The sequence below is a fragment of the Microcaecilia unicolor genome, chromosome 10 (assembly GCF_901765095.1).
Source record: "Microcaecilia unicolor chromosome 10, aMicUni1.1, whole genome shotgun sequence".
NCBI lineage: Eukaryota > Metazoa > Chordata > Amphibia > Gymnophiona > Siphonopidae > Microcaecilia > Microcaecilia unicolor.
This window is the reverse complement of record NC_044040.1, coordinates 3,280,059-3,303,966: the sequence shown is the minus strand read 5'-3', so window position 1 is coordinate 3,303,966 and position 23,908 is coordinate 3,280,059. Positions and strand designations below refer to the sequence as shown.

General features: G+C 43.5%; 1 protein-coding gene across 3 annotated transcripts in view; it reads left to right on the top strand.

Annotated features, from left to right (window-relative positions):
• SEMA3D (semaphorin 3D) overlaps positions 1–23,908 on the top strand; it is a 259,118-nt gene that overhangs the window by 153,970 nt on the left and 81,240 nt on the right. For all 3 annotated transcript variants that reach the window (XM_030216329.1, XM_030216331.1, XM_030216330.1), the window contains exons 4-6: positions 13,409–13,471; positions 16,539–16,658; positions 18,906–18,999. In XM_030216329.1, coding sequence (XP_030072189.1) covers positions 13,409–13,471; positions 16,539–16,658; positions 18,906–18,999 — 277 coding nt within the window. The remainder of the gene's footprint in view (positions 1–13,408; positions 13,472–16,538; positions 16,659–18,905; positions 19,000–23,908) is intronic.

Below are 23,908 nucleotides of genomic sequence, written 5' to 3'. Positions count from 1 at the left end.
ACTACCGTGGAGCGGCAGTGGCAGGCAAGATCACCTTCCAGGTATAGATGAAACAAGACTGGACCGGAACCCCGGACTGGAGTTCTACACCGGAACACTCGGAACTGGAACGTACCGGACGGGTGCGCACTGGAGTGGGGCCCGCTGGACTGGACACACTGGAGTGGCCCCACTGGACTGGAACATACAGGAGTGAAACCCGCTGGACTGGAACACACTGGAGCGGAACCCGCGGAACTGGAACACCCTGGACCTAGGCTTCACCTACACTTGACTGCCTTTCCCCGAGGGTTGAGCCCTCAGGTTCTGGCAGCCGGTAGGACTTACAGGAACAGCAGGAATGAAGATCCAGGAGTGCCCCCTGGCACCTAGGCGAAGGCAAGGCAGACAAGCAGGGACTGTCCGGGTTCTGGCAGTCGGCAGGATTCAACACAATGACTAGTAAACTGTACCCAGGCTAATAGGAACGCTATTCCCAGGCAAACCAGTCATACACAGGAACATACACAGAGCAAACTCAGGAGACTTGGAAGGCTATACACCAGCTAACAACTAAGCTGTGCCCAAGCTAACAAGTCATGCACTGGAAACAACACAGAACACTAGCAAAGCTTTACACAGGCTACAAGCCACACGGTGCCTAAGCTGGCTAGTCAAGTATTAGGAACACCCCAGGGAACTAGCAAAGCTATACACAGGCTAACAAGCCACACGGTGCCTAAGCTGGCTAGTCTATCACTAGGAACAAACACAGAGAACTAGCAGAGCTATGCACAGGCTACAAGCCAGACGGTGCCTAAGCTGGCTAGTCTATCACTAGGAACAAACACAGAGAACTAGCAGAGCTATGCACAGGCTACAAGCCAGACGGTGCCTAAGCTGGCTAGTCTACACTAGGAACAATCACAGTCTCGGGATAGTGGCTAGCAAGGGCGGCTAGTCTAACACTAGGAACAAGCACAGAGAACTAGCAGAGCTATGCACAGGCTACAAGCCAGACGGTGCCTAAGCTAACTAGTCATGCACTGGAAACAAACACAGAGAACTAGCAGAGCTATGCACAGGCTACAAGCCAGACGGTGCCTAAGCTAGCTAGTCTAAACCAACATAGAAACTCACACAGAGCAAACACTGAAACCGTGTACAGAGCACTCTCTACACCAGGACCTTTAGATGAGATGCAAAGGCCAGGACTGTAGTCTCTAAGTGATTAATAAAGCCCTTCAACACCAGAGCCACAGCTGCAGCAATCACCTTGCAACCAAACAGAGGCTTGACACACAGAGCAGTCATCCCATAGGAAGGAACAGCGGGAGCCATCTTGGATACTGGCAAAGAGGAAGAGGCGGCAGCCATCTTGGAAGAGGCATAGCCCACACAGGTGAGGTTCAGTAGGGCAATCAGCACACAGAGCCAGAGAGAACCTAAGACAGACACAGACACAGAGACAAGCAGAAGCCAGCACAGACACTGACTCCCAGAAACAGGGTAAGTCTGAGGGTTGTCACGGCCACGGACGTGACAGACTGGGTGACCGGAGAACTGGATCAAAGAGATGCTCTAGATATGGTCTATTTGAACTTCAGCAAAGCCTTTCGAATGGCTCCTCATAGAAGGCTGATGAACAAATTGAATAAACTGAAATTAGGACCCAAAGTGGTGAACCAGGTAAGAAACTGGTTGATTAGCATGTGTCAGAGGGTGGTAGTGAATGGAATTCACTCAAAGGAAAGAAAGGTGCCATCTTGGATGATGGCGTTTTAGGAAGGACGCATGAACAGCAGCTCCTGCCCCTCAACTCCGAAGTTGTGTGTGGGAATCTCCCCTAGCTGTCTATGGGGAAGAGAAAGGGTAAACCCAGCTTACCTCGCTCCACGGGACGGGTGAACTCCCTTACCACCCGACAGACGACGTTAGAAGAAGCGGGAATGCTGTTGCAGAGAACTCAAGCCAGTGATTCGAGGGGCCCGAGGGATTCTTCGGACCTTAGCGTAGAGGGAGTGACGCTGAGCCCCCCTCTGATGATAACGCCCCAGAGACCCGGAGGGGAGTTGTTGTCTATGGAGAGGCAACCGACGGGGGCTTCCGGAAGTGGAGTCCCTGCGGATAGCAGTGGAGACCCCATAGCGACCTCGTCTCCGTTGGAAACAACTCCGCAAGCGGGCTTGATGCTGCAAGCTTCTATGCCCGAGCGGCAACTGAGCGAGCCCTCCGTTAGTCTCCGGAAACTTGTGAGACCACCCGTTATCTCAATGGATTCCATTTGGGAAGCGATCCAAGGATTAAACAGTACGTTACTTCAAGTGGCAGGAACTTTGCGAGGAGATGTGGGGAAGCTGTCTCAGGCTCATTTAGAGCTTTCGGGTAAGGTTACTGAACAGACGAATAGGATGGATCTTTTTGAAACCGAGGTAAATTCCATTAAAAAATCTATTTCGGCTGTTATTAAGGATAATACTGTTCAAAGGAAGAAGATAGACTATATGGAGAATCAGTTAAGGAGGAATAATCTCAGGTTTCTGAATTTTCCTAAATCCCCTTTGATTCCAGCCAAAGAAATGCTGAAAAAATACTTTATTGAAATTCTGGGGCTCCCCCCGGAAGCTTTTCCTCCTTTAACTAGAGTGCTATACATCTCTGGGGCTGGAATTGGAAATTTACAACCTCCTCAATCTGATTTGAACTTGACACAGTTTTTGGAAAGCTCTATGGAAGTTATTACGGAGAGGACAACACTGTTGGTGTCGTTTGCTTTAGAACTGGACCGTAATAACATATTTAGATTATTTTTTCGCCACATCTCCACACCTTTTTTTGGTTCAAAAATTCAAGTATTTCCTGATCTCTCGAGAGAGACGCAAAGAAGAAGGAAAGCTTTTCTATTATTGAAAGTAAGGGTCCTACAATTAGGTGGGACCTTTATACTTAAATTTCCTTGTAAATGCTATATTTCGTTGGAATCTACTAATTATATTTTCTTTGATCCAGATAAACTTTTAGAATTCATTGTCAGTAAAGAGTAATTTACTGTTTGTTTGGATTGTACGCATTATCGGCTGCCCTGACTTGATTTCTTGCCCTTCCTGTTTGCAAAATGTTTTCTGTAGATTGAAACTATACTATTTTTGTTTGAGTTCCTTGTTCTTGGATCATTTAAATGTGGACTAACAAATTTATATTTTGCCTGATTGTTTAGTTCAATTTTGTATATTTCTTTAATTCTATATTACGTTTGAGATATAAATGTAACGATAACTGAATAAATAAAATAAAAAAAAAAAAAAAAAAAAAAAAAAAGGAAAGAAAGGTGAGTAACCAAGTGCCCCAAGGATCGGTATTGGGGTCGATTTTATTCAACGTATTTGTGAGAGACATTGCCAACGGGTTAGAAGGGAACGTTTGCCTTTTTGCAGATGAAACAAAGATTTGCAACAGAGTGGACACCCCGGAAGGAGTGGACAACATGAGAAGTGATATAAAAAGATTAGAAAAATGGTCTAATGTTTGGCAGTTAGAATTGAATGTGAAGAAGTGTAGAGTAATGTGTGTGGGGTATAGCAACCCAAAAAGTCTGTATTTGCTAGGGGGTAAGAGGTTAATGAGCATAGACTGGGATAGGAACCTTGTGATGGTAGTGTCAGAGGATCTCAAGGCAGCAAAACAATGTGACAAAGCAGTGGTCAGAAGGATGCTAGGCTACATGAGAAAGGTATATCCAGTAGACGAGAGGAGGTGTTAATGCCTTTGTACAAGTCATTGGTGATACCCCATTTGGAGATGTTCAGTTTTGGAGGCTGTATCTTGCTAAGAACATCAAAAAAAATTGAGGTGGTTCAGAGGAAGGCATCAAAAGTGATATGGGACTTGTGCCAAAAGTTGTATGAGAAGGGATTTGAAAATCTCAATATGTATAGCCTAGAGGAGAGGAGGGATAGGGGATAAGATGCAGATGTTTAAATACTTCAAAGGTATTAATATGCAAACTAATCTTTTCTGAAACATGGAAGTGGAAGAACTAGAGGCCAGGAATTGAAGTTCCAGGGTCGGAAGACATAGCGGGGCATAACCGAACGGAAACGCCTATCTCCATGGGCATTTATCTCCGAGAACGGGTCTGTGAAGGGGCGGGCTGAACCGTATTTTTGAAAAAATGGACGTTTTTGAGCTGGGCGTTTGTTTTTTTAGTGATAATGGAAACTAAAAACGCCCAGCTCAAAAACGTCCCAATCCGAGCCATTTGGTCGTGGGAGGGGCCATGATTCGTAGTACACTGGCCCCCCTGATATGCCAGGACACCAATTGGGCACCCTAGGTCAGTGCGGTGGACTTCAGAAAAAGCTCCCACATGCATAGCTCCCTTACCACGGGTGCTGAGCTCCCAACCCCCCTCCCCCAAAACCCACTACCCACAAATGTACAACACTACCATAGCTCTTAGGGGTGAAGGGGGCACCTACATGTGGGTACAGTGGGTTTTGGAGGCCTCCCATTTACCAGCACAAGTGTTGCAGGTGTGGGGGGGGATGGGTCTGGGGCCACCTGGCTGAAGTGCACTGCGGTACCCACTAAAAGTGCTCCAGGGACCTGCATACACGCAGGCCTCTAGGACTGGTTGCTGCTATATAACATTGGCACACCAGTTGACACCTGAAGACTAATCTCTCCGAAAACGTCCTTTATTGGAATAACCGCCTTTACTCACAGTTAACTGCAGATCAGAGGTTGTGCCCCACTGGCAACGAGTCTCCCTGGTACTGAGATGAGCAGTAGGTCAGAGCTGGCAGAATGCTGTACAATGCCCTCTTTCAGCCACATTCAAGGTAAGAACTAAGTTGTCTAACGTGGCTAACACAGGAAAGGTAACTAAAACTGGCTTACAAAAATGGCCACTACCGCATGGACTACAACAGGAAACACAACAGGGCACACTCTGACCCAGTAGGCAGGGGGAAAAGCACCATGGGAGAAGAGCCTACCAACTACCAACATCGTGAGACTGTAACCCAAGCTAATAAAATCACGGAGCCAAATACCCTACACCCACCACAATGCAATGCTGATGTGACCCTGTAGTGCACCCGAGAGCCACATCTGACCCAGGGAAAGGCTGTGAGAGGATCGAACACATTCTGCTGTCATGGAGGTGGGTACGGCATTTGAGGCTGGCATACAGGCTGGAAAAAAAGTTTTTAAAGTGGGGTTTTTCTGGTCGGAGGGGGTTAGTGACCACTGGGGGAGTCCGGGGAGGTCATCCCCGATTCCCTCCAGTGGTCATCTGGGCAGTTGGAGCACTTTTTGGGGACTTGTTCATGAAAAAAAAGGGTCCAAAAAAGTGACCCAAAATCGCGGTAAAAACGTCTTTTTTTTTTTTTTTCGATTATCAGCTAAAGATGCCCATCTCTCCTTGGCTGATAACCACGCCCCAGTTCCGCCTCCACCACGCCTCCGTCAACTTTATTCGTTTCCGCGTTGGAGTGCAGTTGGAAACGCCCAAAATCGGCTTTCGATTATACTGATTTGGGCGCCTTTGTGAGACAAACATCTATCTCCCGATTTAGGTCGCACTATAGGTGTTTTTCTCTTTCGAAAATAAGCTGGATAGAAACATTGTCAGGGAATACTTTTTCACAGAAAGGGTAGTGGATGCCTTGAATGCCCTCCTGCAAGAGATTGTGAAGACAAAATTGGTGATGGAATTCAAGAATGCATGGGATAAACACAGAGGAACACTATATAGGAAAAAGGATGGAATCCAATTAAAGCAAAACTTAAATGACCTCATAACTAGAGTGAACTATGAAAGCAGCTTCAGAGGTAAAATAGTAGATGACAGCAGATAAAGACCTGTACAGTCCATTCAGTCTCCCAACAAGATAAACTCAAAGTTTAACGTCATGCGCCCTCCCTGCCCATCTTCAAGTCCTTACTCAAAGCCCATCTCTTCTCCCTTGCTTTTGGCGCCTAACCACCTTCCCCATTCATGATACCTACACTGACTACATAGCTTGTTACCTTTAGATTGTAAGCTCTCTTGAGCAGGGACTGTCCTTCCCCATGTTTTAACTTGTACAGCGCTGCGTAACCCTTGTAGCGCTATAGAAATGCTAAGTAGTAGTAGTAGTAGTACTTGATCTAGATTTGTCCTTCCAAAGAACAAAAGCATCAAGAGCCTTCAGAAATGGAACACTATTTTTTTTATTAATTATCATAGCTTCCCACCGCCTTACTGGAGATATTCAGTGACATTTAACTGGAGAGTGCTGCTAAATATTCCCTCAGACCACTCAAACAAAAAGTGAGCAGGTCTTGGGCAGCTCTGGGGATGGTACTGGGGAGGATCCCTAGGTTATGCAGGTGCTGACAATATTCAGTGCCGGCACCCGCATAACTAAGCGGCTTCCCCTGTCAATGTCCCCTCTTTCCCTCCCCCTCCTAGTTTGTGTCAACCCCCCCCCCCCCCACACACACACACACACAAGACAGCCCCCCCAGTCGTGTAAGCAGGTCCTCCAACCGGGCATGCCTGTATCCTTGGTGATCCAGTGGAGTTGTTAGGGTTGGCAAGGAGCAGTAGCAAGGGGACTGCGCTCCTGCCCCCAACGACCCTGCTGGACTACCAAGGATACAGATAGGCCCAGGGGGAGTCTTTTAGAGGGGTGTGTCTTGATGCGGGCTGGGAGAGGGGAGGGAAAGGAAGGACATTGCTGGGGGGTCTTGAAGGGTCTCAAGGACTTAAAAAAAAAAGTTATGTGGGTCAAGTTGGCCCCGATATTCAGCTGGGGCCGCATAAAATTATGCAGCCCTGGCTAAATATCGGCTGGGCCCGCATAAGTGCCGGGCGCCCAGCCTGCCCAAATTTATCTCACTATATTTAGTGCCAGTGCTCAGCATTGAATATTGGGGGATATTTTACCCGGGGGACAATCAGTATTTAAAAATATGCTGACTGCCACCGGCTGAATATCCAGGGGCATATGTTTTGACCAACTCAAGGCTGCATCAGGGAGGATGAAGTATAATCTGAATGTCCTGAGGAGTGGTCATTTCTCAAAGCATTTCTCAGTGATCTGGTTTGTGTTTATCTGATAGTTAAAAATGCTTTGAGAAATGAGTGGAAGAGCAGCTGACAACAACACTTGCAAGAGCTGTGGTGTGTCCCCTATTGAGATAGACATGGGGAAGCCACTGCTGTCCCCGGGATTTGTAGCATGGGATGTGGCTAGTCTTTGGGATTCCGGAATCTTGTTACTCTTTGGGGTTCTGCATGGAATGTTACTACTATTTGGGTATCTGCTGGGTTCTTGTGATCTGTATTGGCCTCTGCTGGAAACAGGGTACTGGGCTAGATGGATCATTGTTCTGACCAAGTATGGCTATTCTTATTAATTGGAAAAGAGCTCTCTTGACCAGAAGAATCTGGAAAACCTATAGAGCAGACAGACTACATTCAGCACAATGATTAGCTAAATGAAAGAAGCTAGCTAGATGTACGCCAATCTGGCTTCAGGCCTGGGTATGGAACCAGCACCATTTTTGAATCCTTGCTTAACAATCCCCCGAGAATCCATGACAGGGATCTGCCTCTTTACTAGTGATGGATTTCTCTGAGGTAGAAAAAATAAAAAAGGTGGGAATATGAGCCAGGTTATCCAAAGAATGGAACCAAATTATGTTTAAGAAAATAAAGTTTAATAATTTCCAAGTAAATGGTAATAAAACAATACATAAAAAATGACCCGACACAACGTTGTGTTTCGGCCAAACAGGCCTACATCAGGAGTCTTGTTGGTCAAGTTGGAAGTGAATAAATCTCAACTAGTGGATAAAAGATTCCAAAAATCTTACAGATAACATCTAAAAAATGGTCTTGAAAAAGACCGTAGTGCGAGTAAACCGTCTGTCTGTCGCGGCGATCATAATATCATGCTTACAAGGCTGGCAGAAACAGGGATCAGTAGCACAGTTTTTAGACAGACAGACAAAACCTAGTTCTGTTCCTCAACAGCAGATCATTACCTTGGGCACTGGACTGTGGGGTGCCACAGGGATCCATTTAATATCTACCTCAAGCCTTTGGCTGAGCTGCTTTGGTTGATGGACACAAAATTCTGTATTTATGCTGATGATGTTCAGCTTCTCATGTCCATTGAACCAGATCTATCCACAGCTTTGAGTTAATATCCCTCGTCAATATTTGCGCACTGATTCAAGTTGTGCATCTAACCAAATTGGCTTACAATCCAATTGGTACTAATTAGCACCAATTTGGAATTGCATGCGCATCTTGCTACACGCTATTCTATAACAATCAACAAATTAAGAATGGGCAACCCCCCCAACCCCCCCCCCCCCCCCCCCCTGTCTGGCTGAATCCATGTAAAACAGTAGACTGGTACCTGACTTCAAAATTCCTTTTGCGAAGTATGAACTCCCTCTAAAGTGGAGGAGTGGCCTAGTGGTTAGGGTAGTGGACTTTGGTCCTGAGGAACTGAGTTCAAATCCTGACACAGACAGCTCCTTGTGACTCTGCGCAAGTCACTTAACCCTCCATTGCCCCATGTAAGCCGCATTGAGCCTGCCATGAGTGGGAAAGCGCGGGGTACAAATGTAACAAAAATAAATAAATAAAATAAAGTTACAGGTGAGTTGGTAGCAGTTGGCATTTTTTTAAAACTCTGACCATCGCCAGCTAAGACAGACCTGAATATTCAATGCCTCTCCTACCCACTTAATCCACACTAAATACCAACCCCCTTAACTGGTTATGAAAATGTTATATTGTACCATACTGTCAAAATTTAAATTGACGTTGTAATTTAAAACAGCAGTCTCTGATAAAATATCTCTCTCTTCTAAATTTTATATCTATTATTATGCAAGCATGGAATATATCATTTTGCATGCATGATAAGAATAAGAAAATGTTTTCAAGGTTATTTAACATAGTGACACTCTAAACCACAGATACCAAACCTGCAATCATGAGATCACTGGATAGAAATACTTCACAAGAAAAATAAACTGAAGATTAAAAAAAAAAAATCAACAGTACAGGGAGATGAATTACATCTTATTAATTTGGATCGTTGTACGAGATGTGAAGTTGCAGATGGTCTTCGTTAGATATTGAGGGAAGCTGTGTGAGTCCACTTCAATACTTCCAAACACGACATCATCAAATGAGTTGTAGATGAGAACTTTTTAAGGACTAGTTTAGTTTAGTCACGCATTGGCTAAACTGCCATTAGTCCATAGGTTTCAGAGAGTTTATGAGTGTTAAAAACAAGGAAAGAAATCAAAACATAGAAAGGAATTGCATTAGAAATCTAGGGAATCCTTTTACTGGTTTACCGCTCGCTATACAGGAAGTATCGCTGGGCTACTGCAGCAGCCCGGCGGTACTTTCCACCCCTAGCGTGCCGTCATTTCCAACACTACAAAAATGTATTTATTTTTGTAACATCGGAGTGTACCCAGTGTTGCGTGCTTCCCAGTTACCGCCGGGTTAACACAGGAGCCCTTACCGACACTCAATGGGTGACGGTAAGGGCTCCCCTGGCTATTTCCTGCAGGAAGGCGAGACTTCCCTTTAAACAGCAGCTGTAAAAGGCAGCCTCAGCTCACATGTAAAACACGCAATGACGCCAGCGCCAGCCCCCTTTTGCACTACCACCAGGGCAGTGTGGGCAACTGGTGGTAGTTCTGAAGTTGGCACATGCTGTTTCTCATGCTAGAAAATCATTTTCTATTTTCTACTGCTGGAGGCGTTCAGAAATTGGCAGCGTGGCAACATTGGCGCACGCTTCATGATTACCACGCAAGTAGTGTGTGAGCCCTTACCTCTAGGTCAATGGGTAGCGGTAAGGGCTCAGGTAGTAAATTGCTTTTGTGTTACTTTTAATTTTAGCACTTGGCCATTTACTGCCCATTAAAAAAAAAGCCTTTTTTCCCCAGCTGCAGTAAAAAATGGCCCAGCAGTGACTTCCATGCGTCCCCACTACTGCAGGCCACTTTTTATCACAGCTTAGTAAAAGAGTGGAGGAGTGGCCTAGTGGTTAGAGCACAGGTCTTGCAATCCCAAGGTGGCCTATTCAAACCCCACTGCTGCTCCTTGTGATCTTGGACAAGTCACTTAACCCTCCATTGCCTCAGGTACAAACAAAGATTGTGATCCCTCCTGGGACAGAGAAATCTCCGGTGTATCTGAATGGAACTGACCTTGAGCTACTACTGAAAAAGGTGTGAGCAAAATCTAAATAAATAAAGATTCTAGAATTCTAAAGAATAACAAGATTCCATGCGGAATTTCAAAGAATAACAAAATTCTTTGGGGTGGAGGGGTGGCCTAATGGTTTGAGCAGTGGTCTTGCAATCCAGAGGTGGCCAGTTCAAACCCCACTGCTGCTCCTTGTGATCTTGGGCAAGTCACTTAACCCTCCATTGCCTCAGATACAAACTTAGATTGGGAGCCCTCCTGGGACAAAGAAATACCCAAAGTACCTGAATGTAACTCACCTTGAGTAACTACTGAAAAAGGTGTGAGCAAAATCTAAAAAATAAATACATATTAAGCTTTATAAAAAGGAACTGCTTACACAGCAATAAAATACTGTACTTACATCAAAAAATGCAAACACTGGTTTACTTGTCAATGAAATGTGAAGCTTCTGATAGTAAGGAGGAGGTTGGGAATTACAGACCTGTCAGCCTGACCTCGGTGGTGAGTAAGCTGATGGAAATGCTTCTAAAGCGGAGGATCATGAGGTTTCTCGAATGAAATGGCCTGCAGGACCTGAGGCAGCATGGCTTCATGAGTGGCAGGTCATGTCATATCAATCTGACTGTCTTCTTCGACTGGGTGACCAAACAGATGGATGTGGGAGGGGCACTTGATGTGGTATACTTGGATTTCAGCAAAGCCTTTGACACGGTTCCACACAGGCGACATAAATAAATTGAGTGCCCTCAGTGCGGGACCTAGAGTAACTGATTGGGTAAAAAATTGGTTGAATGGTAGGAGACAGAGGGTGGTGGTAAATGGAGCTTGCTCTGAAGAAAAGGAGGTCGTCAGTGGAGTACTGCAGGGATCGGTCCTAGGGCCAGCTCTTTTTAACGTCTTTGTGAGCGATATTGCGGAAGGCCTGTCTGGTAAGTTTTGTCTCTTTGCGGATGATACTAAACTCTGCAACAGTCGGACACCCTGGAGGGTTTGAATGACATGAGGAAGGACCTAGCGAAGCTGGAGGAATGGACCGATATTTGGCAACTAAGGTTTAATCCCAAAAAATGCAGGGCCATGCACTTGGGTCGCATAAATCCGAGGGAACGGTACAGTATAGGGGGTGAAGTGCTTCAGTGTACAAAGGAAGAGCGGGACTTGGGGATGATTGTGTCTGATGAACTTAAAGCTTCCAAACAGGTAGAAAAAGTGACGGTCAAAGACAGAAGGATGCTTAGGTGCATAAAGAGAGGCATGACCAGCAGGAAAAAGGAGGTGATAGTGCCGTTGTATAAGTCTCTAGTGAGGCCCCATTTGGAGTACTGCAGGCAGTTCTGGAGACTGCACCTGTGGAAAGATATAAACAGAATGGAGTCGGTCCAGAGGGCAGCTACGAAATTAGTAAGCGGTCTTGAATGCAAAAATTATAGGGACAGGCTTATGAACCTCAACATGTATACACTGGGAGAGAGGAGGGAGAGAGGCGACATGATAGAAACGTTTAAATAGCTCAAGAGCATTTATGTACAGGAAGAGAGCCTTTTCCAAATGAAGGAGAGCTCTGGAATGAGGGGGCATATGACAAAGTTAAGAGGGAATAGGCTTAGGAGTAACCTAAGGAAGTATTATTTCACAGAAAGGGTGGTGGAGGCATGGAAGGGCCTCCCGGTGGAGGTGGTGGAGTCGAGGACTGTTCCAGAATTTTAAAAAGGTGTGGGATAAGCATGTGGGATCGCTTAGGAACAGGAAGAATTAGGGGTTACAGAGGATGGGCAGACTGGATGGGTCATATGACCTTTATCTGCCGCCATGTTTCTATGTTTCTATATCACATTGTGTTGTACTAGTAAATTAGTTAGCAGTTGCTTCTGCAGTGTAAGCCCTTCTGTGTTTTTGTGGTCAACTTGATATTTCATGCCTACTTATTTATCGGAGACATTTTCAGAAATGTAGCTTGAAAATTACGATATCAAATGCAGCTGCACAAATACATACTTTAGTGTTCCAAAAAACCCATAAACAGAAACCACAGTGATGCCACACTAATTGCCAAGAAGTAAAACTGAAAAAAAATTAACATATGGATCTTATACAAGGTGTGTAAATATCCAAAAGAGGAAAACCTTTCTTTTAATATTGCCAGGCATTAGGTTGTCCTGATGTGAATTATTTTATAATCACTCATCCTGTCTACCAGGATTTTGTATTATTTTCTTCTGTATTTTTTTTTTCACATATGCATTTTAAAATGATCATAAACTTAACTGTTCCATACTAGGAACAAAACAAAGGAGAAATGGAGGAAGGTGAACGGTGGAGGGCCCCAGGGATCTGAACTGGGACTGGTGCTATTTAACATTTTTATACGTGATCTGGAAATGGGAAAGAGTGAGGTGATGAAATCTGTAGATGACCAAAAGTATTCAAAGATGTCAAAACACATGTGGATGGTGAGAAATTGCAGGAAGACCTTCGGAAATTGGAAGACTGGGAATCCAAATGGCGCTGATCCATTTTTTCAATGTGCCTGTAAAAAAGGCCTCTTTAAAATTTTTGCCAAAATTGGACGTGCAGCAAAATCAAAATTGCCTTGCATCCATTTTGGGTCTGTGATCTTACCACCAGCCATTGACCTAGCGGTAACTGGGAGGTAATGACCTATGCGTCAAATGCCACTTGGTGCATCCGATACGTGCATCCAAAAATAAAAATTATTTTTCGTCCGTGCATATCAGACGCGTGCCAAAAATGAAATGACCTCAAGAGCCACGCAGTAGCTGGCCGGGAATTCCATTTTGGCGTGCGTTGGGTGCGCATAGACGCTGATGCGGCTTAGTAAAAGGGCCCCCTGAATATTTTAACCAACCTACCCATTCCTTAGACCGGTTCATGATGAGAGCCTGTATAATTTGAAGTGCACATAAGATATGACATCAAAGTGTGAAAACTGACATCTAGAATGGACATAAGTAAACTTTGGGTCTGTTTAATAAAGCATCTCCCCCTCCTTCTGCTCTATGAGTAAAAGAAATTAAAAATCATGACCTCAGAAAGATGTTTGTGATGAGGGGCTGTTTTTATTTTAAAATGTAATATTTGTGGTCATCGAAGCTGTTGAATGCTAAGTAATATATTTGGAGGAAAGTGTGAGCATTTCCATTGACTTTTGACACATTCAATGCTTTGCAGATCTACTGGCCTGCAGCGAAAGAGAGGGTGGAATTATGTAAACTGGCTGGGAAGGATGCCCATGTAAGTACACTAACTGAAATTATAGACTGGTATGCTTTGTTGTGCAAACATAACCCAAATATAGTACTATTAATTTAAGAGCTATTTGAAAAGCTGCAGCAACATGTTAAAGATATGCCAAGAGAAGACAGGCAGCGCATTGTGCCTCTCGTCTCTCATGTACCCTGGGCTTGCAGAGAGCAGAAGCCAAAAACCAAGGGCATTCAAGGTCACTGAAACATAACCAGGTCCTTCAGAACTCATCCCGATGAACGTTTATGTTTAATAAGACTTGACACACCGCATCTTCCAAAATGACAGGACATCTGTTTAACCTATTACCTGCAATGAGTAAGAGGGAGCTGGTGCCTGTTTTGTGTTGCCGAAATCCATGGCAAATCATGACATGAGCACGGTTCACTGCATGATTCCCACAGGGGCTTGAATTTTCAATGAATGCATGCTCACATTAGAAACAAAAAGTTGACTCCTATTCGCATTCAAGCCAATTCACCGAAAAGCCCTTTTACTAAGGCGCCAACGTGTGTACAATGCACGTCAAATTGGAACTACTGCCTGGCTACTGCATGCTCTGGGTGGAAATTCCATTTAGAAATTTTCCACCGTATGACGCTTACCCAGCGGTAATTGGCAGTATCCACGTGCTGGCGATTACCGTCCGGTAAATGCATGAGACCCTACTGCATAGATATCAGGTTACACTTGTATTTTATAATGGAATCTGTGCTGATATCGGGTTGTACTAGTATTCTATAATGTAATCTGCATTGGTATCAGGATATACTAGTGGTATATAATGGATTCTAGGCCTCTAAGTTGCTACTACTCATCCTCAAGGCTCCTAAATGAAGGTCATACGGTGGAAAATTTCTAAATGGAATTTCCGCCCAGAGTATGCAGTAGCCAGGCAGTAGTTCCAGTCTTGCAATCCAGAGGTGGCCAGTTCAAATCCCACTGCTGCTTCCTTGTGGTCCTGTGCAAGTCACTTAACTCTCCATTACCTCAGGTACAAACTTAGATTGTGAGCCCTCCTGGGACAGAGAAATATCCAGAGTACCTGAATGTAACTCACCTTGAGCTACTACTGCATGAAATGTGTAATTAAACTCTGGAATTCGTTGCCAGAGAATGCTATAAAGGCGGTTAGCTTAGCGGAGTTTAAAAAAGGTTTGGCCAGCTTCCTAAAGGAAAAGTCCATAGACCATTATTAAATGGACTTGGGGAAAATCCACTATTTCTGGGATAAGCAGTATAAAATGTTTTGTACATTTTTGGGACCTTGCAGGGTATTTGTGACCTGGATTGGCCACTGTTGGAAACAGGATGCTGGCCTCGATGGACCTTTGGTCTTTCCCAGTATGGACGTCCATCTTTCGTTTCGAAAATACCATCAGAGACGTCCAAATCCTTAAATTTGGATGCCCCTAGATTTGAACGTCCTTTGATTTGGACGTATCTGACTTTCGGCGATTTTCGAAACCAAAGACGTCCATGTCAAAAACGTCCAAATGCAAGCCATTTGGACATGGGAGGAACAGCATTTCTACTGTACTGGTCCCCCTGACATGCCAGGACACCAACCGGGCACCTTAGGGGGCACTTCAGTGGACTTCATAAATTGCTCCCAGAAACATAGCTCCCTTACCTTGTGTGCTGAGCACCCCCAAAACCCACTACCCCCAACTGTGCATCACTACCATAGCCCTTACGGGTGAAGGGGGCACCTATATATGGGTACAGTGGCTTTGTGGTGGGTTTTGGAGAGCTCGCTGTTTCCTCCACAAATGTAACAGGTAGGGGGGGTATGGGCCTGGGTCCGCCTGTCTGAAGTGCACTGCAGTACCCACTAAAACTGCTCCTGGGACCTGCATGCGCTGTCATGGACCTGAGTATTACATCTGAGGCTGGCACAAAATATTTTTAAATATGCTTTTTGAGGGTGACCACTGGGGGAGTAATGGGAGGTCATCCCTGATTCCCTCTGGTGGTCATCTGGTCATTTCGGGCACCTTTTTGTGCCTTATTCTTTAAAAAAAAAAAAACACGCCGGGGTGAAAATGTCCAAGTGTTCATCAGGGACATCCTTGGGTTTTTTTCGATTATGTGTCGAGGACGTCCAAGTGTTAGACACGCCCAAGTCCCGCCTTCACTACGCCTCCGACACCCTCTTGAAATTCAGACATCCTTGCAACGGACTGCAGTTGGAGACGTCCAAAATCGGGTTTCGATTATACCGATTTGGATGTCTCTGTGAGAAGGACGTCCATCTTCCGTTTTATGTCGAAAGATGGATGTCCTTCTCTTTGTGAAAATGAGCCTGTTTGTGATCTACACTGAAGTCCTTGGGTAGTTGCGGAACATAAGAACTGATTTAACAATGTAGTGTAAAGCTCTAAAATGCACGGTGAACCAGAGCTTTATGTGCCAATTACATCTGGAAGGAACATAAACATCTTTAAATATCAATGGGCACAACATAGTTATATATGTCTGATATGCTGATATTTCAGAACATACATGTTTATGTGCTGGTTAACATGCATGTACAGGTTATCTATTTTACCTACCCATCTATGGTTTTGATACTATCAAAGACCCACTATCCTTTGGTGGTGGTGTTTGTGGGGGGTGGAGGGGTAGTAGACAGTAAATACTGCAGGATTAAGGGAGTGACCTCCCCTACCCCCCCCCCCCCCCCCCCCCCCCAGTGGAGCACTTTCCTGAAACCTAGATGTCCTGGGGAACAGATGTAGTTCTTCTGAAATGGGGAATGCATATTTAGTTTGGTCCTGTCCTAGTTCCACCCCAGACCTTCCCAGACTATGTCCCCATCCCATGTGTACATTTTGGAGATTTAGATGTGTATAACCCAGCTCTGTAAAGGCATGATTTAGGCGTTCAGGCAATACTTATTTTATGTAGATTCATACATTCGGAGAAATAAGTACCATTAGCTCTGTGTGAAACAGGAATATGTCTCTGTGCAGCATAAATGACCTGTGCAAAATCCAGTAATGTCAGATCTATTCAAAAGTGAAGTGCTGTTTTCTTCTTGTTTGAACGGTAGGCTGAATGTGCAAATTTCGTCGAAGTTCTTCAGCACTATAACAAAACCCATGCCTACGTCTGTGGGACTGGCGCTTTCCATCCTTTGTGTGGATACGTAGAACTTGGAGCTCACAAGGAGGTAACGCAATCCATCCTTTCCATGTAAGGAATGGAGCTGCCATCGTCTTGCACCTCTCTGTCTTCTAAAAGGCTTGATGTTTGTGAAAAATTAGCTGACAGCATGTGCTATAAATAAATGTGAAATGGTGTATTTTATAGATAGTCTTGCTCGCACATTTTCTATATGTAAATATAGCAAACCAGTCAGCGACACCTAACTCAGAACGAGCTATCGTAAAATAATGTTTAAAGTCACACTTCAAAAAGATTGATTATGTGTTGACTGTACCTAACCAGATATGTTCTTTATAACACCTCCTTTTGTCATATTTTTCTTGCTGATATTCATATCTTTTATCTCCTCCTCCTCTTTCTAGCTGACATTATAACATCTATCCAAAGTTCTGCCAATATATCTCTGCCTGGCTGATACAGATGCCAAGGGATGCTATATAAACAGATGTGCATTCTATCCTATTAATAAATTAAGGACAATGAGCCCGATATTCAGACGATGCTCAGATCTTGAATGTATGCTCTATTTCAGCCAGACTTAGGGGCATCACTTTTCAGCTGAAAATTCATCTTTATTTAGGAATTTAAAATTTATGATCATAAATTTAAACCTAATCCACGAATATAATCTCACTGACCACCAGATTCAATAAGTCGAATTCAGTTAATGAAGCTTAAACCCTCAGTGGTGCAACTCGCTGGCAGACTTTTAGCTGCGAGAATTTACAGCACCCACCTCCTCATCGGCGTTTCAGAAGAAAATTTTTATATTTCTAGATCTTATCCGCTATTAAATGTAATTAAATAGAATTTAAACGGGATTTCCCGTATTTCCTATGGAATTAAAAATGATTTATGTTCATAAAAGTTGTATACTCATCTCAATAGTATGATTGTATTAGTCAGATGGATAGTTTGTGGGGTCCCTCAGGGGTCTGTGCTGGGACCGCTGCTTCTTAACATATTTATAAATGACCTTGAGATGGGAGTAACTAGTGAGGTAATTACATTCGCAGATGACACAAAGTTATCGCGGGAGAAGTGTGAAAGATCACAAGAGGACCTTGTGAGACTGGGGGATTGGGCGTCCAAATGGCAGATGAAGTTCAATGTTGACAAGTGCAAAGTGATGCACGTGGGAAGGAGGAACCCAAATTATGGCTATGTCATGCAAGGTTCCGCTTTAGGAGTTACAGACCAAGAAAGGGATCTGGGAGTCATCGTGGATAGGACGTTGACATCTTCTGCTCAATGTGCTGCGGCGGCCAAGAAGGCGAACAGAATGTTGAGTATTATTAGAAAAGGGATGGAAAACAAGCATGAGGATGTTATAATGCCGTTATATCGCTCCATGGTGCGACCGCACCTGGAGTATTGAGTTCAGTTCTGGTCGCCTCATCTCAAAAAAGATATAAAGGAATTGGAGAAGGTGCAGAGAAGGGCGACGAAAATGATAAAAGGGATGGGACGACTACCTTATGAGGAGAGGTTAAGAAGGCTAGGACTCTTCAGCCTGGAGAAAAGGCCACTGAGGGGTGATATGATAGAGGTCTACAAAATTTTAAGTGGGGTAGAGTGGACAGATGTGAAGCATTTGTTTACGCTTTCTAACAACAATAGAACTAGGGGAGACAAGATGAAATTAGAATGTGGTAGGTTTAAAACAAATTGGAGAAAGTTTTTCTTTACTCAGCGCATGGTTAAACTCTGGAACTCATTGCCGGAGAAGGTAGTGACGGCAGCTGGCCTTGCTGAGTTTAAAGGGGGTCTGGACAGATTCCTGAAGGAAAAGTCCATTGATCGTTATTAAATTTGGGGATTTTGCCTGGTTCTTGGGGCCTGGATTGGTTGCTGTTGGAGATGGAGTGCTGGGCTTGATGGACCGTTGGTCTTTTTCCAGCGTGGCAGTACTTATGTACTTATGTGGACCCATCTCATAATCTTAAAGCCAAATATGAGACACTGATAACTGCAGCATGGGACAGTAAACAACAGGAAGAACCAGCAAAATGCTCATTCTATAAAACAGAACTGGAAACAATTACACATCTTGTTACTGTCCTTATTTCCTCACTCGTTTATTCCAAGCATCTGTCCGTGCCTTGTTCCTTTCTCTCTTTTAGGCAGCCTAGGAGATTTTCTCCAAGAAACACATCCCAGTGATAAAGAAATCTAATGTCTTTCCATCTGTGACCACCCTCCCCCCCACGTCCCACAACATCCCTTTAACCCTATCTCGTGTATTTTTCAGGAAATAATATTCAGACTAGACACACAGAATTTGGAGTCAGGAAGGCTGAAATGCCCCTTCGATCCTCAACAACCTTTTGCTTCAGTAATGACAGGTAAGGAAAAGAATCTAATGCTTTCCTTGAGTGTTCATAATAGTTTTAATTAATTTTATAAACTGAGATAATGGAAGACTGTCAGTCAATCCTGTTTTGCAGTGTTGGAAAAAAAACAGATCTCGTCTGGGAAAGAGAGGCTACATCTTAAGGATGGACACCCAGAAAATTTTCTTTTTCTTTTTTTTTTTCCAATCACACTGTGTTAAGATCACACACTATCCCCTGGTTCTATAAAGGTTGCCAAAAATTGTGCGTGCAAATTTAGGTGTGGCTCCATTTTATGTACACAATTAAATAGAATAATGAGCTAATTAGTGCCAATAATTGGCTTTTTAACAAGCAATTATTGGCACTAATTAGATTTAATTGGGGATTATGCGCATGACCTAAAAAAGAGGGCTTGGAAGTGGAAAAGTCATGGGTGTTTCAAGGCAGATCGAAGGCATGGTTTTGAGTTATGCATATAATTACAGAATAACGGTGTATGTAAATTTAGGTGTGGGTGTTTTTACCACGTTTTTCTTGGTGCAAATGGCAGCGCCTAAATGTATGCACAACCTGTCCACTTAAGTGTTTATTCTATAAACCATATCAAATTTTAGGCTTGGCTTATAGAATACCGCTTAAGCATTTTTTGGGGCATCATATATAGAATCATATGCGCCAGAGTGGAGTTGAATGGGTAGATGTGAAGCGTCTGTTCACGCTTTCCAAAAATACTAGGACTAGGGGGCATGCGATGAAGCTACAATGTAGTAAATTTAAAACGAATCGGAGAAAACGTTTCTTCACTCAACGTGTAATTAAATTGTGGAATTCATTGCCAGGGAAGGTGGTAAAGGCGGTTAGCTTAGTGGAGTTTAAAAAAGGTTTGGACGGCTTCCTAAAGGAAAAGTCCATAGACCGTTATTAAATGGACTTGGGGAAAATCCACTTCTTATTTCTGGGATAAGCAGCATAAATTGTTTTGTACTTTTTTGGAATCTTGCCAGGTATTTGTGACCTGCATTGGCCACTGTTGGAAACAGGATGCTGGGCTTGATGTACTTATATAGAATAACACTTAGGGCCCGATTTTATAAATGGTGCCTAAAATTAATGCACGCTAGGGAATTACGCTTAAGCGTATTCTAAATACCTCATATAAATTTACGCATGGTATTTAGAATACGCTTAAGCATAATTCATGCGACTGAATCTACATGCATCCATTTACGCCAATGAAAAGCTGGTGCAAATGCCTGTGCATAGATTTACACACACTGGCCCGTATTTTATAACAACATGCGTAGATTTTAGTGGTTTTAACGCCCAGTTCTCATGGCCTGCAACTGATCAGATTTCCAGGATATCCCTAATGTATATGTATTAGAGAGATTTGCATACAATGCAAATGATGGGATGTAAGTGCAATGCATATGCATTACAGCTATCCTGACAACCTGAGACGTTAGCAGCCCCTGAGGACTGTGAGTGAATAGCAAGGTCTTAAATGGTCTGTTGTAGATGCTAAATACATAGACAGTTAAAAAATCTGGTCCAGATAATGATGACATTTTGACTGGATAACTCCATGTATGGCCTAAATTTAGATTACGTAGGGCTAGAGGTCTTCCCAAGGTAGGGCTAGAAGTTTTCTAGATAGCAACAGTTACTGCCATTGCTAAGATAAGTTTATCCATTTTGGGGAGAGCACAACTTGCAGTCTTAACTTTACACAAATAAATTATTTAGGACTCTATGGGGCTCATTTTCAAAGCACTTAGACATGCAAAATTCCATAGGTTAGCATGCAACTTTGTAAGTCAAGCTGCTTTGAAAATATGCCTCCACATAGTCAATAGTCCATCCCAAACAGATACTACTACTATTTATCACTTCTATAGCGCTACAAGGCATATGCAGTGCTATACACCATACACGAAAAGACAGTCCCTGCTCAAAGAGCTCACAATCTAAATATGGAATGTTGCTAGTGGAATAGCAACATTCCATGTAGAATCTCAAATAGTAGCAACATTCCATGTAGAATCTCAAGTAATAGCAACATTCCAGAATCTCAAATAGTAACAACATCCCACATTCCACTGCACTAACCACTAGGCTACTCCTCCACTAGTAACATTCCATGTAGAAGCCTGCCCTTGCAGATCAGCAACGCGGCCGCGCAGGCTTCTGTTTCTGTGAGTCTGACGTCCTGCACGTACGTGCAGGACGTCAGACTCACAGAAACAGAAGCCTGCACGGCCGCGTTGTTGATCTGCAAGGGCAGGCTTCTACATTACTTCTACTTATCACTTCTATAGCGCTACAAGGCATAAGCAGCGCTATACACCATACACGAAAAGACAGTCCCTGCTCAAAGAGCTTACAATCTAAATAAGACAGATAAACGGACAGAACAATTAAGAGGTAAGGGAATTAAAGAGGTGGGGTACAGGGCAAGTGAGTAGTGGCTAGGAGTCAAAAGCAGTGTCAAAGAGGTGGGCTTTTAGCCTGGACTTGAAAACGGCCAAAGACGGGGCTAGACGTACAGGCTCGGGAAGTCTATTCCAGGCGTGAGGTGCAGCGAGATAAAAGGAACGGAGTCTGGAATTAGCAGTAGAGGAGAAGGGGACAGATAAGAGAGATTTATCCACGGAACGGAGTACCCGAGGGGGGGCGTAGGGAGAGACAAGAGTGGAGAGATACTGGGGAGCGGCAGAGTGAAGGCACTTATAGGTCAGTAAGATAGAAGTGGCCTAGTGGTTAGGGTGGTGGACTTTGGTCCTGGGGAACTGAGGAACTGAGTTTGATTCCCACTTCAGGCACAGGCAGCTCCTTGTGACAAAAATAAAATAGATACTATTGGAGATTCTACATGGAATGTTGCTACTATTGGAGATTCTACATGGAATGTTGCTATTCCACTAGCAACATTCCATGTAGAATCTCAAATAGTGGAGGAGTGGCCTAGTGGTTAGGGTAGTGGACTTTGGTCCTGGGGAACTGAGTTCAATTCCCACGTCAGGCACAGGCAGCTCCTTGTGACTCTGGGCAAGTCACTTAACCCTCCATTGCCCCATGTAAGCCGCATTGAGCCTGCCATGAGTGGGAAAGTGCGGGGTACAAATGTAACAAAAAAAAAAAGTATTATATAGCAGGGATAAATAAAAGAGAAGAAATCATCTGCTTATCTGTATATAGTGGCTGCGGCTTTGAATATTGACCTGAGATGATTGTGTTGACACCGTACATTTGTTCTGGCTAATATAATATCTGTGTATTATTTCTATTCAATATTATCATCTTTTTACTATCAGCATATATTATCTCTCTACATAAATATTAACACTCCTCATGATAAAAATAATCTGTTTGAAATTGAAAGGAGACAGTCCTCTACTCTAACGCTGTGTGGTCCAACATCTGGCGCTACGCGATATCTTTCCGGCCTCCAAATCTCAAGCAGCGTAAAGATTGATTTGTGTCACCGTTTTACATTCTTCTATTCATGGCTCTTGAGAATTATTGCGTAAGTTACCTAATAAAAGAAAAGTTCTATAAGAATACCGGAAGACTAAAGTATTGTGCACGGAAAAAATGCTACAGAGATGATGGTTGTCCAGCGTTGATCTCTGTATTCCCTCACAGAGAACATGATGTAGGGTCACCGCTTAATACAAGGGATGATCTGTGAGCACACGGGCTGTTAGTTCCTTTTTGAGCAACAGTAGATTGAGATTTTTACCCTCCGTGACGAACTCATCAGTTGTCTGATGAGAATTTGCAACACAGAACAAACGAAGTCCTCTCATTACAAAGGGAACGTGATTTAGGAGGCCATGGACTTAGGCACATTATTAACGGAGACTTCCTGTGGTCTGACAGGAGCCAAGTGTTTTCCCTCTGTGCTTCCTCTGTCTTCCTGTCCTTAAAGTCATTTTCAGGGTTTGGGCAATACATGAACCGTGAAATTTCTCTTTTTATCAAGATGTTTTATTAGGGACTCACCATTTTCCTCAATTGGTGATTAACATTTGAGCACTTTTGTGCTACTGTCGTTTGTTAAAGCATACAAATATATGAAAGCCAATAGTCAGGATGACCTTGGTAACATGGAGGGGCATTAAAAATAAAGTCTAAGCCCAAAAGAAATGTCCTGCTCATTATGTCCCCCCCAAAAAACCCCAAACCAAACCAAAAATGGCCATCTCATAGCCGTAATCAAATAGGAAAAATATCTAAATTCCCTGTTCGATTATGGCCATGAGATGAATGTCTTTGTCCTGAAAAGATCTAAAGTGAAATGTCCAGCTTTTGTACAACAAAAAATCATTAACACAAATATCTTTCAGGCATTGTTTTCAAAAATATGACCAGACAGACATCCCTGCAGAACAGAAGAGTACCTTAGTGGTTAGTGCAGTGGAACCTAAACCAAGGGACACAGGTTCAAACCTCATAATAACTTTTTTTTCTTGTAAATGTGATCCCTCCAGGACCTGAAAAATTCCTGCTGTACCTCAAAGTACAAGGCAGAGAGGGAGTGGGGAAGGTAGGCTCTTTCCAAACAGAGAGAAAGATGTATGATTAAAAGAAGTTTATTAATAACATCAAAAAAATGACTCAACACAGCCGTGTTTCTGCGCCGGAGAACCTTCTTCAGGAGTCTTATGAAGTAATATGATGTTGAGTTCCAACTAATCGTATATATACCGAGCAATATATGGTACAGTGGGACCACAGTCCTCACTATCAAGATCAAACAACTTCTGTTGAGTCATTTTTTAATGTTATTAATAAACTTCTTTTAATCATACGTCTTTCTCTCTGTTTGGAAAGATCCTATGTTCCCCACTCCTTCTCTGTCTTGCACTGGATTTTTTTTTGTGGGGATCAAATGCACCTCCACACTTTTGTGTGG